Below are 15,805 nucleotides of genomic sequence, written 5' to 3' on the forward strand. Positions count from 1 at the left end.
ATGATCTTGCATACCCGGGCCCGAAACATGAAAGTATGCTCTATCTTTATGTCCTTCTGTTTCATAAATGTGCAGCTGAGGCTCTGACCAGCTACCTATTTCAATTGTGTAAAAGCTGTATTTTGTTCATCCCTGAGACAATTCTCCAATTTATATTCAAAAATCTGGTGGCATGTCATCAAAGTAAAAACTGACAACTGCGTATGACTTCCAACAGGGCTCCATTATACTGCAGCACATTGAAGGTTACAATTGAATGCTTGTCTCTGGAGGCTTCAAGTCTCAACTGACATTCAGTCTGGCAGGTGCTCGCTGTGACTATGAAGCTGATTGGGAATACGAAAAGGAGCTCTCAGAAGCCACTATACATTTTTAATTCAGCTATGTGCAGGTACACTATTGGTCAACAATGAGTTTCCCTAACTCGTCAACAAAATTATCTATGTTCTGTGTTGCGTTGTTATTTTAAATAATTTCAAAACATGTTCAGACACAAACACCAATGTGCAGGAATGTTGCTAAAAAAAACTAACAGTCCTGTCCAGTGATGTAGCCATTTATGAATGTTAATTTTCATTTAGAGAGATCCTTCAAAGAAAATTATTTGTTCTATGCATTGCCTACAATATATACACATTAATATTCTATAGCACATTAACTTGTACGTCACAGTGATATATACTTGACTACGTTCTTTCATATAGCCTATTCTGTCATATCATGTCATATATGCCAAGTCTAATTCTTTACTTTAATTGGCTTTACAGTATGTTAATTATATTTTTGTTAAATTAAAAAGTAGGCCGTTAATTTCGGATGTCGGTTTTTGTTAACGTGTCCTAATTTATGTTGTGCTTTGCACACCCATAAACACCTCTGTGATCGTTATGACTCAACGCATATGCCTGATTAGTGATGATGTTTTCCGGCTAAAATATATGACACCTATCCAGATGTATAAGTGATAGCAGGTATAAAGTAAAGATTGAAAACATTATTCTTTAATTTTCATATCGTTGGAGAAATGTTAACTACCTTGCCTGGTATACAGGAGGTTGTTGGTTTGATCCCAATCCTGATGCCTGCATATGTGGAGTTTGCAGGCTCTCCCGATGGTTACGTAGATTTTTCTCCAGTTTTCGCCTCCACATTAAGAAACATGCATTTAGAGTATTTGGCTGCTATACATTTCCACTTCATTGAGCTATCATATGTGGCTAGGTTACTTCTAAAAACGAGCTATATGGCTCAGTGGGCTTCATCTAGTAAAATACAAAAACATAGTTTAGTTTATGTAGCATTTCATCATCAGAAACATTGGTTCATGAACATGAACACTGATGATGAATGTACCTTGGAGAAATGAACACTGAGAATTGCACTTATAAACAGAGTGAGAAACGAAAATAAAATCAGAGAGGAAAACAAATCAGAGATATTATATTGACTGTGAGGGAATTGGCTTGGGCAGGATAGTTCTCGACAAGGCATGGTCAAGACTAATGACAGAGTGAAAGTCAAAGGAGGGAGCAGATCTGTGCGGTTGGCCAACGAGGAGATGGACAAATGAGATGATATCATATGTCGGAGCTAAATAGATCATTGTCTTGTGTTACCATGAGAGATGAAGGCTTGTGGAGGCCTTTATGCAGCAGTGGATAGGTCATGGATGACAGTGACGATGATGACCAATTGAGAACAATATTTAGGTAATTGTATGCTTGCTATGTTGCTATATATATTGAGGTCTTCTAAATCTAAAATGCATGAACATTGCACACATTTTGTGTTTATTGCATGATTGGCCACCCATTGCTTATTTATAAAACTTTAACATTTTCATAATTGTAATGGAAGTTGAAGTGGTATGTAAAATGCATTTAACAAATAAAAAAACATTCAGTGCACACATTTGTGTCAATTTGTGCCAATTATTGCCACAAGATTACAGCCCAGACCCAGTCATTGAAATTTGAAAAATGCATTTAAAGAATGCTGGCATAAATTAACAATTGGAATATAAGCATACAGCTTCGGATAATTGTGGAGAGAGGGTGTCTTGTGCACATTTCAGGGCTCAAGATTATTACCATCATTATTTTCACCGCCTTTGCCATTCCAAATTCCAAATGATTAATTCATCTAGTCTGATTATTGAAAAAAACTCTGACGACAAAACAATGAAATAATTTCCACAATGTTTTATCCGTCAACATAAATCTGATACAGACAACACATACCCACACATAAACCGCACGATCGTGAGTTATTGTGAACCTGTGTGGCAATAGTGTCGCATATTGTGAACTCGGTACTAAATCAGCAACATAATTTTTTCATCTAATTGGGAAAAAAACAGAGTGCAATAAAAAGTCCCGTAGTTTGATTCTTGTCTCAGAAATTGACTTGTCATCTGATTTTGCGAACAAAAAATACTGTTCTCTAAAACTCCATGCGCAGAAAAGTATAATTTAGTGAATGTCGTCTGACCATAAAATACTGCAATGAAATCTCTGCAGCCTCATTCCTGTCTCAGAGTTTGACTTTTTGAAACAGATTGTAGGAGCAATAAAAGAAAACCCGCCACTACATTATTTATAACAAAATCATGTTTTTTTCTGCACAATCTATTGATGAGCAAAATCAAAACGTTCCATCGCCGAGACAGGGAATCACCCCCTCGATCGTTACAACCTCATTAATGTTTTCATGGGCTTTCACTTTTCTCTGCCGTGTCCCCGTCACGCAGAAATGGCCACGCCAACGACGAACGTCAATCCAAGTCAAGCTCTCACGCGGATGCGGCACGCCGGCCCGTTCCGCCTCACTCACCGTCGTAGCAAAATCCGTGGACGCATGGCGAGGAGGCACAGTCGTCAATATTGGTCTCGCAGTAGGGCCCAGCGAATCCTGCAGGGCAGCTGCAGCTGGAGCCCATCGGGTGCACGGCGAGGTCAGCTTCTTGCCGACACACCGCCGCGTTCTCGCACGGGCTGAAGCCCTTGCATGGCACCAGCTCACAGTCAGGTCCTTGACGCAAGAAACACCGAGCAGCAACAATAACAACAGCCAAAAAGTTAACGGTTTATTCGTGTGGCACCGTTACGCATAAATGACAAAGGTATTTTATGTTACTTAAACCTGCTGGGCAGCTCTGCGGTTGAGGCAAGGGCGTGATTAAAAATCGTACGATAGCGAATTAAAATCCCGGTTTAGAGTTTCAACTCAGCTGTCAATCCCTCCTAGGGTCAATAAAGCAGGGATCACTTTGTAGGAAGTCAGCCGTGGTTGTCCTGTGGAGTCAGGAGCGCCACTATGGGGGGGTTGGTATGTGACAGCTTTATGTGACGCATATGGCCCAGTCAGCCACAAGGGGGGCCCCGAATAACCAGATACACAAGTAAAATTTTAAAATAAGTATATACTTAAATGCTTTCCAACAGTTAACCATTAATGCCAAAAAACATAGTTACAAATGAAAAAAAAATCGGAATCAAATACACAGCAGTGTAAATTCTAGATTTGAAGCTTTCGTGACTGCAAGGATTCATACTGTTAGGTTTTTTTCGGTAAAGTCACGTAGGTAAAAGTAAATAATAAAAAATAAAAATAATAGAAATAATAATAATTTTTAGTGTAAAATCTAGCAGCGCTACTGCTGCTGTTTGTTACTGGACACCGCCAGGCTTGAAAGCAAGACGCACGATAACTCAATTGTCTTCCTCTAAACTCGAATACACGGTGCAACTAAAATAATATATATATAGTTATAGCCTACATGTAATCTTGATTTGAAGCTTTTGCCTGGTGACGGCCGCTTGTGTTGCGATCGAAACGTCGTGATTCGTTTTATTTTATTTCTAACTACGTGACTTTCCCGAAAGAACCAAAGAGTATAGCCTACATATAATTGTATATTTTAGTAAAAGTGAGTCGGGAGAAAGGAGGTGGGGGGGCCCACAGTCGTATCTTGCATACCCACCCCGTTGAAATATTCCGTTGTGCCCCTGTGTGGAGTGACTCTAACCCAACTACGCAATGGGGCATTCCCCCCCACTGGCTCAGTGCTGTAAACAGAGACGAACACCACCACTCCGTACTCATTGGGGCAGCAAAATAAAATTCAGCGATGCTCTTCGTACAGAGTGTTGGGCGAAAATGCTGTTGGCGAGCGCCCACTAAGGCTGACCCGGCTGCCTGAACTTCTCTCGTGCTGACGTTGACTGAACAATAGCAAGTCAGAATTTTAGAATGAGTTTACCTGCGGTCTCAGATATTTTCTGAAACCAGTTGCTATTGGTAATGCGAACAGTCAGCAACTGAAACGAGGTCATTGGGATTGCAATGCGCTAACTACTTCACCACCACTCCCCAGTCCCCACTTATACATTCTCTCTCTCTCAGACATACGAGGACTTATAATTTATTTACTCCTACATAGTAAATTACTCCTACATAGTAAATCACAACAGCATGTCCATTTGAACAAACAATGTTATTTCGATTTAAAGCTTTCGTGACTGCAGGGATTGATCTTCTTGGTTCTTTCGGTAAAGTCACGTAGAAGGGAAATAATAAAATACTAAAAATAAAACATAAAATAATTCTCACGACGTTTCGGCCACAACGCAAGTAGACGGCTGCTTGCGTTGTGGCCGGAACGTCGTGAGAATTATTTTATTATGTTTTATTTATTTTATTTTATTATTTCCCTTCTACGTGACTTTACCGAAAGAACCAAGAAGAAAAAAACAATGTTATTATTAAAACGGCTTTGTTGCGGCCATATAAAACAGACAACAAGGCAAGGTCAAACTTTCGGAGGATGTCATAATTTGAGTGTGCATCTTCACTCTCATATTCCAACTTTGAAAGTAGAGTACTGCTTTTTCCAGTATGTAATATGTAATCTAGTAATATGCTCCAGATGTTTTGATTAAAGAGATTATAATTTCGTAATTTCACGACCATGTAAGAGGATGCATATGTTGTAAAAGAACAACAATGATTATAAATCTACAAATTACCCTCCCGAGTTGTAATTATAATCCTAAAAGTTGCGTACCCTATTGCGAGCCTGTAATTGTATTTTTTTATGCACCAGCTCCCAAAGTCTGCCGCTGTATTATCGACATCGTTTGAGGTAGGAGGACACAACTCTGCGTTACAAGGCTCAGTATGAAATCGTACAAAAAACAAATCTTACTCTACCAATTACAACTGGCACACGCGCAAAAATCAAGCCAAGGTTTATGCTCAGCATGCACAGAAATGCACGTTACACATTTCCACACCTAGGCGTGTCACATGGTGTTCTAATAACAGCATGGAGAAGGCTCTGAGAGAATTATCTATGGATTCTCCATCTCACGACGTGATGCCGATATGAAAAATCGGGGTACAAGACCTCACCAACCGTGGACAAACAACTGCAATCAAATAAGCACACACTCAATGATGTATCTTTTCAAGGTCCTGCTGGAGTGAGCATCGACCCATGCAGTGAGAGACGTACCTTTAAAAGGGGCGAGGCACTGGCAGTAGTAGCCTCCTATTAAATCGTGACAGGTAGCACCATGCAGACAAGGCGAGGAGCCACATTCATCTATGTCCATCTCGCAGTGAGGGCCTGTCAGGGACAGAGAGACACAACCGCCAACAGCAATGGCAACATCTCCCTCTCGCAGGCTGCCGTACGTCTGTAACGATGTTGTACGTGATGCATCCGTCAGGAGAAACAAGGCATAACAAGTAATTGCCTATCGGTCAGCGCTGCTGTATACGTGTTGCAGAAACGAATTGTTTGAATTGTAAAATTGCAATTAACGAAGTACGCGCGTGATGCGTTTAGAACTTTTACATAATGTCGATTTTTTACATTATTCACCCGCAAAAGCTTTGGCTTGCTCTCGAGACTCGTGAGCAGGGGTGTTCGGCATTGGATGTTTGACCATTTCTTATTTAAATATGGAAAGTAAGTGGAGTGCCTGGATGAATCCACACAGATGCGGGGATAATACTAAAGCGTCCACAGATTGCTCGGGTCAACAACGCAGGTTTAGCATTAACGTGTGCATTCAAATTTCCGAGGCCAATCAAGCGGTGAGGATTTCAGCATCACGCTGGTTTGCAGGTGAACAGAATTATACAAATTAAAGGACACAATGGGAGAGGCAAGGGAGACGGAGAGCATGTGGAGGCAAATGGAGATCTGTTGCTCACAATATCAGTGGCACTTGCCTCAATTAGGCAATTGTTATCCAATTACAGACATTTAGGAAATGCAATTCGTTTTGAGAAATAACAATGCCCGACATAGAATGAGGCAAAGATCTCCTGTTCAGGGGTGTGATGAAAAACAAGCATGTGGCAACGAAATGAAAAGCAGATCATTTTTAGGTGCAAGACGCGTTGCTAAATTGTGACAAGGAAAACATGTAGTATTAAATGTTACAAAGGGCCATGATTGCAAAGGATTACACGGCCATGATTAAGGATAATGTAGTGATGCTGAAGCATACGTGGCAAACACATGGCAGGGATTAAACTAAAACTAAACGAAACTATTATTATTTTTCGATTTAAAGCTTTCGTGACTGCAGGGATTCATCTTCTTGAATTCAGACGCTGTCTTTCCGACAGACCTGTTCTTCACCTGAGGACGGATGCTTGCGTTGTGGCCGAAACGTCGTGAGAATTATTTTATTATGTTTTATTTTTATTATTTTATTATAATACCGAAAGAACCAAGAAGATATTATTATTATTTTACCAGATAAGGCCCACCGAGCTACGTAGCTCCTTTTCAGAAGCGACCTGCCCACAAATGATAGCTCAACGTAGTGGCTTATCAGGTGGAAATGTATAGCAGCCAAATACGCTAAACGCATGTTCATTCTAAATGTGGAGGGTAACACCGGTGGACCCTGAGAAAAATCCACGCAACCACTGGGAGAACATTCAAACTCCAAATATACAGCCGTCATGGTCGGGATCGAACCCACGACCTTTCGAATACCTCGACACCATTGATTATAATACAACCCAGTCAGCCCTTGTGCACCATCTTGAAATACGCAAGACTGCTTTGGGGTTCTTTGTGTGAAAGAGTATGTTTTATCACAGTCTGGCCAGTGTGGCCAACATGTCTCTTTTGACAAAAAACTCTGTGTCTGGAAGGACATGAGCAGTTTGTCGAGGTGAGTGAATGAATGAAACTAAGACTACATGCGTTTGTGGATGAACATTGCACAAAGAAATATATGGTTTGTGGATGAATGCAATTTGCATGCTTCCCTTCAACATGGGAGGTCACCACAATAATAAAAAAATAATCTGATGTTCCAATACAGTATCCAAATTTTATTAAAATGATGTTGTTGAAATGAAAATGCAATTTTAGGCATCTGTGAATGATGACAGTGGTAAAAAAACGTAAAACTCTTTCTCAGGGGCCAAAATTATTTACAAACAACTGCCACAACTCATTTGTGGCTACTCTGGTATGGTCAGGTTACAATTCAATGAGCCTTAAGGGAGGCAATCGTCTCGATTGGTGAACCGCAGCCCAAGGTCGAAATTGGCGGTGGAAAATTCCTCATTCATCATGCAAAGCATTTGTTGGCTTCCTACAAACTGGCCCTCATTGAACAACCATCGAGGAATGATGACCTTATTTGATCTACAACTGGAAATGTATATGTGAGTCGAGTGTTCTATCCCAGTTTAACACGTTTTTCGTAACCAATTTTATCCATAATACAGGTTTATGGGTTAGATCGCGTAAATATATAAAAGTGGCGTTAAACCCACCACCACCCGACACAGCCAATTAATAAGGGTTGTCACGTAAACACAACATGCCAATGCGTTACAAGCACAGCATACCGGTGTGTTGGAGAGCCAAGCCACAACATTTACAATCTGAGTACAACGTTTCGCCAGTAATTACAACTAGCTTCATCAGGCGACAGCCAGTTTGGCTCTCCAACACCAGTGTGCTGTGCTAGTAACGAATTAGCCACGTTCTGTTTACGTGACAAACCTTACTAATTGGCTGTGTCAGGTGGTGGTGGGTTTAACGACACATTTATATATTTCCGCGATCTAACCTCCAAAAAAACCTGTATTATGCTCTATCCCAGACCACCGAGACCAGTACGCTGCATTTGGTCTCCTGTATGGTACATCTTAAGTCTGACGCCTCATGGTAAATAATGCCTCGAATTTAACATCAACACAGGTGAGCTCTACCACATAATCACGTCATTCTTCCTCTACATGGCATGGTTGGTAGTAGATGGTCCATTGCTGCCTATCCATGTGAAAGGTTCATACCGATAGGAAACGATGAGGTTGTGACTCGGAGGTCTGAGCTCTGAGCCGGCACTGCTAAGGTCCTGGGAACACGTCTGGGTTTTAGCTGCCTGTGGCCTAATCAGGTGCTTTAGTGGAGCAAGTCGTTGATCTCAATTTTCTCAGCCCTGGTCACCAATGATTGCACGAAAATAATATCATTATGAAATGTGGCTTTGCGAATTATTTATCAAAATTTGTATCTCTGGGAATTGAAAAAGTACCTTTTTGTTGTTGTTGGTTATGTCGAACAACCTCAGAGCAGAGTTTGTAGGAAAGTGCCTGTCCAGTTGTACAAAGGATAAAGAAAGCCAATTTAGGGATTTATTTGGGAGAATTCTTGTGACAAATCACTTTGTGCAGGAGTTCTCTGACACATGGGGGTGCATTTCCCCGCGAGACTTCTGAATTGATTTCTCGTCTCAGGGCATCGATGCCGATAGCACAAATTGGAATTAATGTTGATGAAAAGACCAACAACAACAAAATAATATTTTGGAAAAGACCATTACAATGCCTTTGTGAGGGTTAGACCAATTACGATGTGCTCAACCAGCTCATAGAGAATAATTGATAATGTGTCGGATTATTGCCGTATACTCCACCTGGATTGGATCTTGTTTAAGATTATATTGCAATGTTCCACCGTAAAATGTTACCGTGACATGTCATATTAAGGATTTTGGCAGTCTGTTGCATTGCAATCATTGTACTGTGCTTTGTTTTGCTCTGCCTGCTTTTGTATTTTCTTTTGTATCCCAGGTGTACCATGAAAAATAGACTTCGAGTATCAATGTACTCTTACCTGCTTTAAAGATAGTCACTATAAATGTACCATCTGAAGTCAAAATCGGAAAGTTAAAGTACTGCGGACACATACGAAGACAGGGAGAAAGGGAAGGACATTTGATAATGAATGACGACGACGACGATGATGATGATGATGATTTTAGGTTTGATAAGTTATAGGCGATTGATGGATGATGAGATGATCGTGATGAACTAAGACTCACCAGTCAAGCCAGGCGGGCAGAGGCAGATGTACCCATCGACGAGATCAATGCAGCTTCCATCGTGGAGGCACGGGGATGACGAACACTCATTCACCTCTTGCTCACACAGGCCACCTGCAGAGCGGCCAGGATTGCTTCCAATCAGGCCACAACTTGGTCACACGACATCGCATGTCAGTCCTATTAAACCGACCCCCTACACCCGGTGCAGTACATGTGCGCACGGCGGTGCAACTTGGCGCTTTCTGTAGACGTTCACACATCCGACGTTTTCACTTGCAGTAATGTGTTTGTGATCTCGCATACGTTAACTTTAACTCGTAAAGCACAGGAAAGCATTTTGCAATGTTTAAGTGGGGTGCTCTATATGCTTGTATTCGATGAAATGTGCCATTCACCAACTAATCTACATGTGTTACATATATTCATATTTCATTCAGGTTAGGCTATTGTGTCTATCTATTACTAATATTTATATGTCTCCATTGCAAGAGATAATCTGTGTGAATGGGACACGTAGAATGAAGTAAATTATATTTGTAGATATTTGTTTAAACAACATTTTTTTTAAATACAGTGTAGCACTAATTAAGGCGTTTGATTTTACAATTTAGAATCAAAACCTTAATTTAAAACATACACAAGTGCATGCAAATACATCAGCTGCAACGATACACAACACCCTGATCCCACCGGCCATTTTATAGGTTTTTTTGGCCAATCAAAGTAACCGAAGAATACCACATGATGAGTTAAACCATTGGAAGACAAAGCATGGACATGATCATATCAGGAAGCAAGTTTCTTTCATGTGGGCACTTTATGTTACAAGTTTAAGTCTAACATTTATTTTTTGATTTAAAGCTTTCGTGACTGCAGGGATTCATATTCTTGGTTCTTTCGGTAAAGTCACGTAGAAGGGAAATAATAAAATAATATGAATATAAAACAAAAAAAAATTATCACGACGTTTCGACTGCAACACAAGCAATCATCATCAGATGTGAAATCCACAGGTGTGAAATCCACAACATGGATTTCACACCTAATGACGATTGCTTGTGTTGCAGTCGAAACGTCGTGAGAATTTTTTATTGTTTAATATTTATATTATTTTTTATTTCCCTTCTACGTGACTTTACCGAAAGAACCAAGAATACTAACATTTATTCTTAAGGTTAATACATTCAAAGCCCGCATTGTTTTCACTCAGTTGTGCAATGTATAGCTCGATAGTGCAATGTGTAGCCATCTGTTAATCCCCTGCTCTCTAAAGGCCTCCTCATAAAGGCTTCACCATGGCAATTAGTGAAGAACAAGTCCAGGACCACTTGAGGTATCACTCGCCAATGATGTCAGCCGCGGCTGGGAATGGAAAAACTCACGATGCCAAGTTTAAATTAAACGCGCGCGCTCCAGCTCCCCTACATAAGATGAGACCCGTCTAAATGGCAACCTTAAACCAAAACTAAACTCCGCAGCCTAATGTGGAACCGGTAAAACTTAACGGTCAAAAATTGCACGAAATACTATTTTGGTGCCGTGTAAAGAGCGGTAATGAGCAACTCACCCTGAAACCCGGGCAAACACTCACAGCTGAAGCCATTACGCATATTGTTGCAGGAGGCTCCATTCCAACAGGGAGAGCTCAGACACTCGTCAGCCTCACTGTCACAGCGAGCACCTGCCAAGGAGAATGATGACTCAAGGCGACAGCTCTATGGAGCACTGCATTCAAGCATAATCTTCAATGTTCGCAAATGGATTCTGCTCGGAAGCCCAACGCTGATATCAGTGTTTACCATGAGGCTACGACACACCGGCATTTAGAATTTAAATTAGAAATGCTCCCGTGAATACCTCAACTTTGTGATGGAACAGCTGGACATATATATACAAATACGTCTGTTGTGACATTGATTGGCATTTTTTTATTAAGCAAAATTTTGGGAATTTAAGCAGCTGAGCAAGAGAATAGCAACTTCACTTCATCTGGTAGACTTATTTTATAATTAAACGTGAAACCTCAACTTTTGAACATTTTTAGAAATTTCGAAGAAGCAGCTTTTGATTTGACGAACGCATTGTTACATTCTCGTGCTTGTTAAAATGCACGCATAAAGTTACATGGTAATATATAATGGAAATGTGCACTTAATATTTCAAAGGTTATGTGGAAGGTAAAAAGTTAAACACAAGGTTGGAACAATTCACCTCTCCCTCCAGGCACTTTATGAATTGTCGCATTCAGGGTTACAATTAAATTCTCAACGACATTATTTGAATTAACGCCGTGTTTATTGGTGGCGCCTCTAATGGCCAAAGGTGCTATGATGACAGCCACCCTTTACATCGAAAATATACAAACTAATAAACATTAATTACATACGTGCAATGTGATTGATGTGGTACGAGTTAAATAATGTTTATTAATGGATGCCTTTATGCATTACGATGAAATGTTTTAACATTTAAAAATAACTCTAAAGAGCCATAATGATTAGGTCGTGCTTTGAATATCTAAAATGTAGAATTGAAACTCATTCCATATAAAGGTCTCCTAAGAAACGCATTCTTTGCCGTTAGCAACTTAATACCAACTTCAGTAAGTCTGACATCTCTACTCGGCTGGCCTTGGCTTGGATATTAGTCCTGCCAGCTAAATCTGTCTCCAAGATTGTGGTGTTGACACGTGATGAAGTGTCCTTCGGCCTGGCACGCGTTTATCGATGGCACACTTAAATCAAGAAGGATCAATCGAGTCAATATGTTGATGGATGCTGTGCCTATGAAAACGCTATACTTAGTGTCACCTTAAACTGTTGGCTACTGGCAAAGGAATGGTCAGCCAGCTGAGCTCATCCAGCATTGTTAGCTGTTTGTACGATGCCAGGGAAGATGTAATACTGCAGTGTATTAAAGAAAAAAATTAACCCGTAAAAACAAAGTTTTTCACTATAAATCCTTTATATGCGTGTTCAATGGGCTACAACCCAGCCCACATTGGTCTTTGAAACGGGCGGCTAGAGTCCTCTCGTCATCTGGCTTGAGATGGCTGCCACATATGGGTCAGATGATTGCCTGCCACTATTAAGCAATTGGTAATTAAATATAAAAAAAATTACCTAAAAAGTGTAAAATTTTGGGAAAAAAATTTGACGAAAAGAAATTGTTACGCACAACGAGTCTGTGTGCAAAATGTCAGCTCGATTGGATCACGGGAAGTGGGTTAAAAAACGACTGAAAGATTTGCACGGTCGTAAGCGCGCAAGCAAGCAAGCAAGTGAACTTAATATAAAGGATTTAAAAACACAGCCCATTATCCATAAAGATCAGACGATGCTCATAACTGCATATCCCCGGAATCATGTATCAGCTTGACAATCTGCAAATACGGTAACAAGAAAGCGGTCCGTGGAATATTTTGTGAGCAAAACAGTAACGTAGAGCTACATGCCATCAAGTTGCTTTGAGGGCACACTTGAATCGTACAGTGAAGGGCAAACGCTGACACTGAGAGCAGTGTTGTGGTGTTCCATGTCCAATGTCTGATCTCAGATATGGCAGCAGCACCACGAGTTATTGATCACAGATATGGCGGTAGCACCACGAGTTATTGATCACAGATATGGCAGCAGCACCACGAGTTATTGATCACAGATATGGCAGCAGCACCACGAGTTATTGATCACAGATATGGCAGCAGCACCATGAGTTAGTGATTACGGGACAAGGGTTTGCTTGATAACCGTCGTCCGCCAACGGAAAGTTGTGTGTGTGTCCATTCGAAGTTCTTAAGATTGTCAGTGTCGAGTGCTATCTCAAAGAATAAAGTCAATCACCCTGCCCCCCCCCCTCTCTCTGCCCTAAAGAAGCTATTGTGTCGATTTTCAAGCCTCTTCATTTGTAAACATTCACCGCACTTGGCATGATGGGCTGCTTATATGTTTACATTCAAGGGTAGTGTTACTAATACCTAAGGGGGAGCGCCTTTAGATTTGTGTCATCAATATGGTCTGTGAATGAACTTGAGCCAAGCTATCAAACTCAGTTCCGAACAGGTTTTTTTCACGATTCCTCTTATTTTGAATGTATTATGCATGTATATATATATTAAACAATGTATAGCCCGATTGTAATCCATTGCTGGATGAAAGCCTTACTACACCATATCCGCCATAGGATTTGTTTGACCATACTTCACCACAATAGTGAATGCAGGATGGTACAGGAGGTGCCCAGGACCAATTCACATATCGCTCACCACTGATGTTAGCCATGTCCAGCAATCAAACTCAGGTTGCTGAGCTCATAGCGCAGCATACTATACAACTGTATCACTCTTCCCCATATTTTCACATATATAAATTCTGCCTTATGGTAAGGTCTTTGGAATTACTTTTTCAGACTCCTGAAAATGCTCCTTTCCTACGAAACCAAATGTTTTTGTTGATTAACGGGACTGTGTTTTGCAGCTCCGTGGCTAATCTCCTGCGACCACGTTTCTGCATTATTGCCACGAATTGTTACCTGCTCTGCAGCAGGGAAATCTCAATTCTAGCCACAAACGCAAAAACCACGCGCATCACAAACGTACCAAGGTCTTAAGCAACAATGGCAATGTGGGTGGGGGGGGGGGGGATACAGTTTTGTGTCACATTGGAGGAGACAGCTCACCAATGAAGCCAGGAGCACAAAAGCAGCGGTAGCCACCGACGGAATTGATGCAGAGGCTGAGAGGTCCACAGGGGTCAGAGGAGCACTCATTGATGTCCAATTCACAGCGACGACCCATCAAACCTGCAAAGGACGCGTTCAGGCCGGAGTGTTTAATGGTGCTTAGAAATACACGGCCCTCCTTGCTGATCCGCTACCACGAGCGGGGAATTACAAATCACCAAGGGTCTGAAGTTTTATATATATAATTCATAGCTATGCCGGCATACTGCTGGAAGATAATATTTGGCTTTGTGATAATGCATTGATGATAGTATTGAATGATTCTAGATTTGAAGCTTTCGTGACTGCAATGATTCATATTCTTCGGTTTTTTCGGTAAAGTCACGTAGGTAAAAACATTAAAAAGTAAAATAAAATAAAAATCACGACGTTTCGGAGGCAACACAAGCATCCGTCTTCAGGTGGTACCGTCACAGCCACGACAGCTGTATCAAGTAAAACGAGAGATTATAGGAGCTACCACTCCGTTTATATAATGGTTATATAATGGTTATATAAACGGAGTGGTAGCTCCTATAATCTCTCGTTTTACTTGATACAGCTGTCGTGGCTGTGACGGTACCACCTGAAGACGGAAGCTTGTGTTGCCTCCGAAACGTCGTAATTTTTATTTTATTTTACTTTTTAATGTTTTTACCTACGTGACTTTACCGAAAAAACCTAAGAATAGTATTGAATGAATGAACCACTTCTTACAGAACCCACCTCGTGATATACGTCATGTAAATATGCAGAAAATATCCATACTCTTATGTGAAAACTACCCTAAAAGGTAAGATACGACAAATTTTGCCTTGACCAGAGTGTTGACATGTAATGCCTAAACAATGTGTTTTCCCACCCTATGGTTCACTGAGAAGTCTGTAGGGTGGATAGAAGTGACGTTTAGTAGAAGAAAACACATACAGAGAAACCCACACTACCTCCCATGGACAACATGAGTTTATTTTGATGTTCGTGCATACAGGTATTGATCAGGACAAGCTTTGCGTAGGTTACAATCATTCAAATGAGACGATATTTCAGGGTGACACCGAGTCGGCTCTGCTGAGATTCTCGAGTTGACTCTGGGCACTCACTCATGGTGGTCTCTGCCTGGTCTCGAACGACTGCCTAAAAACCCTCTCGTAATAGAGTAGTGTATTGTATTTTAGAGTGTAGTGTATAGTAGTGTATTGTATTGTAGTGTATAGTAGTGTAGTGTATAGTGCAGTGTATAGTATTGTAGTGTATTGTAGTGTAGTGTATAGTAGTGTATAGTGTAGTGTATAGTGTAGTGTATAGTATTGTAGTGTATAGTAGTGTAGTGTCTAGTGTATTGTGTAGTGTATAGTAGTGTAGTCTATAGTAGTGTAGTCTATAGTAGTGTAGTGTATAGTAGTGTAGTGTATAGTAGTGTAGTGTATAGTAGTGTAGTGTATAGTGCAGTGTATAGTATTGTAGTGTATAATAGTGTAGTGTATAGTAGTGTATAGTGTAGTGTATAGTAGTGTAGTGTATAGTAGTGTAGTGTATAGTAGCGTAGTGTATGGTAATGTAGTCTATAGTAGTTATAGTAGTGTAATGTATAGTAGTGTAGAGTAGAACCCTTCTTAACGACCACCCCTGTTCACAACTAAACGCTTAACGACGAGTCTTCATAGAGCCCAATGTGTAGTCTATAGTAGTGTAGTGTATAGTAGTGTAGTCTATAGTTG

The 15,805-nt window shown here is 40.6% G+C and overlaps 1 protein-coding gene across 1 annotated transcript in view; it reads right to left on the minus strand.

The window, feature by feature from the left end:
- EYS (eyes shut homolog) overlaps nt 1-15,805 on the minus strand; it is a 283,886-nt gene that overhangs the window by 174,959 nt on the left and 93,122 nt on the right. The window contains 5 exon segments of the mRNA XM_061569020.1: nt 2,833-3,030; nt 5,516-5,629; nt 9,369-9,482; nt 10,939-11,052; nt 14,046-14,168. Coding sequence (XP_061425004.1) covers nt 2,833-3,030; nt 5,516-5,629; nt 9,369-9,482; nt 10,939-11,052; nt 14,046-14,168 — 663 coding nt within the window.

Source organism: Lethenteron reissneri, chromosome 42 (assembly GCF_015708825.2).
Source record: "Lethenteron reissneri isolate LAM-NWPU_2019-01 chromosome 42, ASM1570882v1, whole genome shotgun sequence".
Classification (NCBI taxonomy): Eukaryota; Metazoa; Chordata; class Hyperoartia; order Petromyzontiformes; family Petromyzontidae; genus Lethenteron; species Lethenteron reissneri.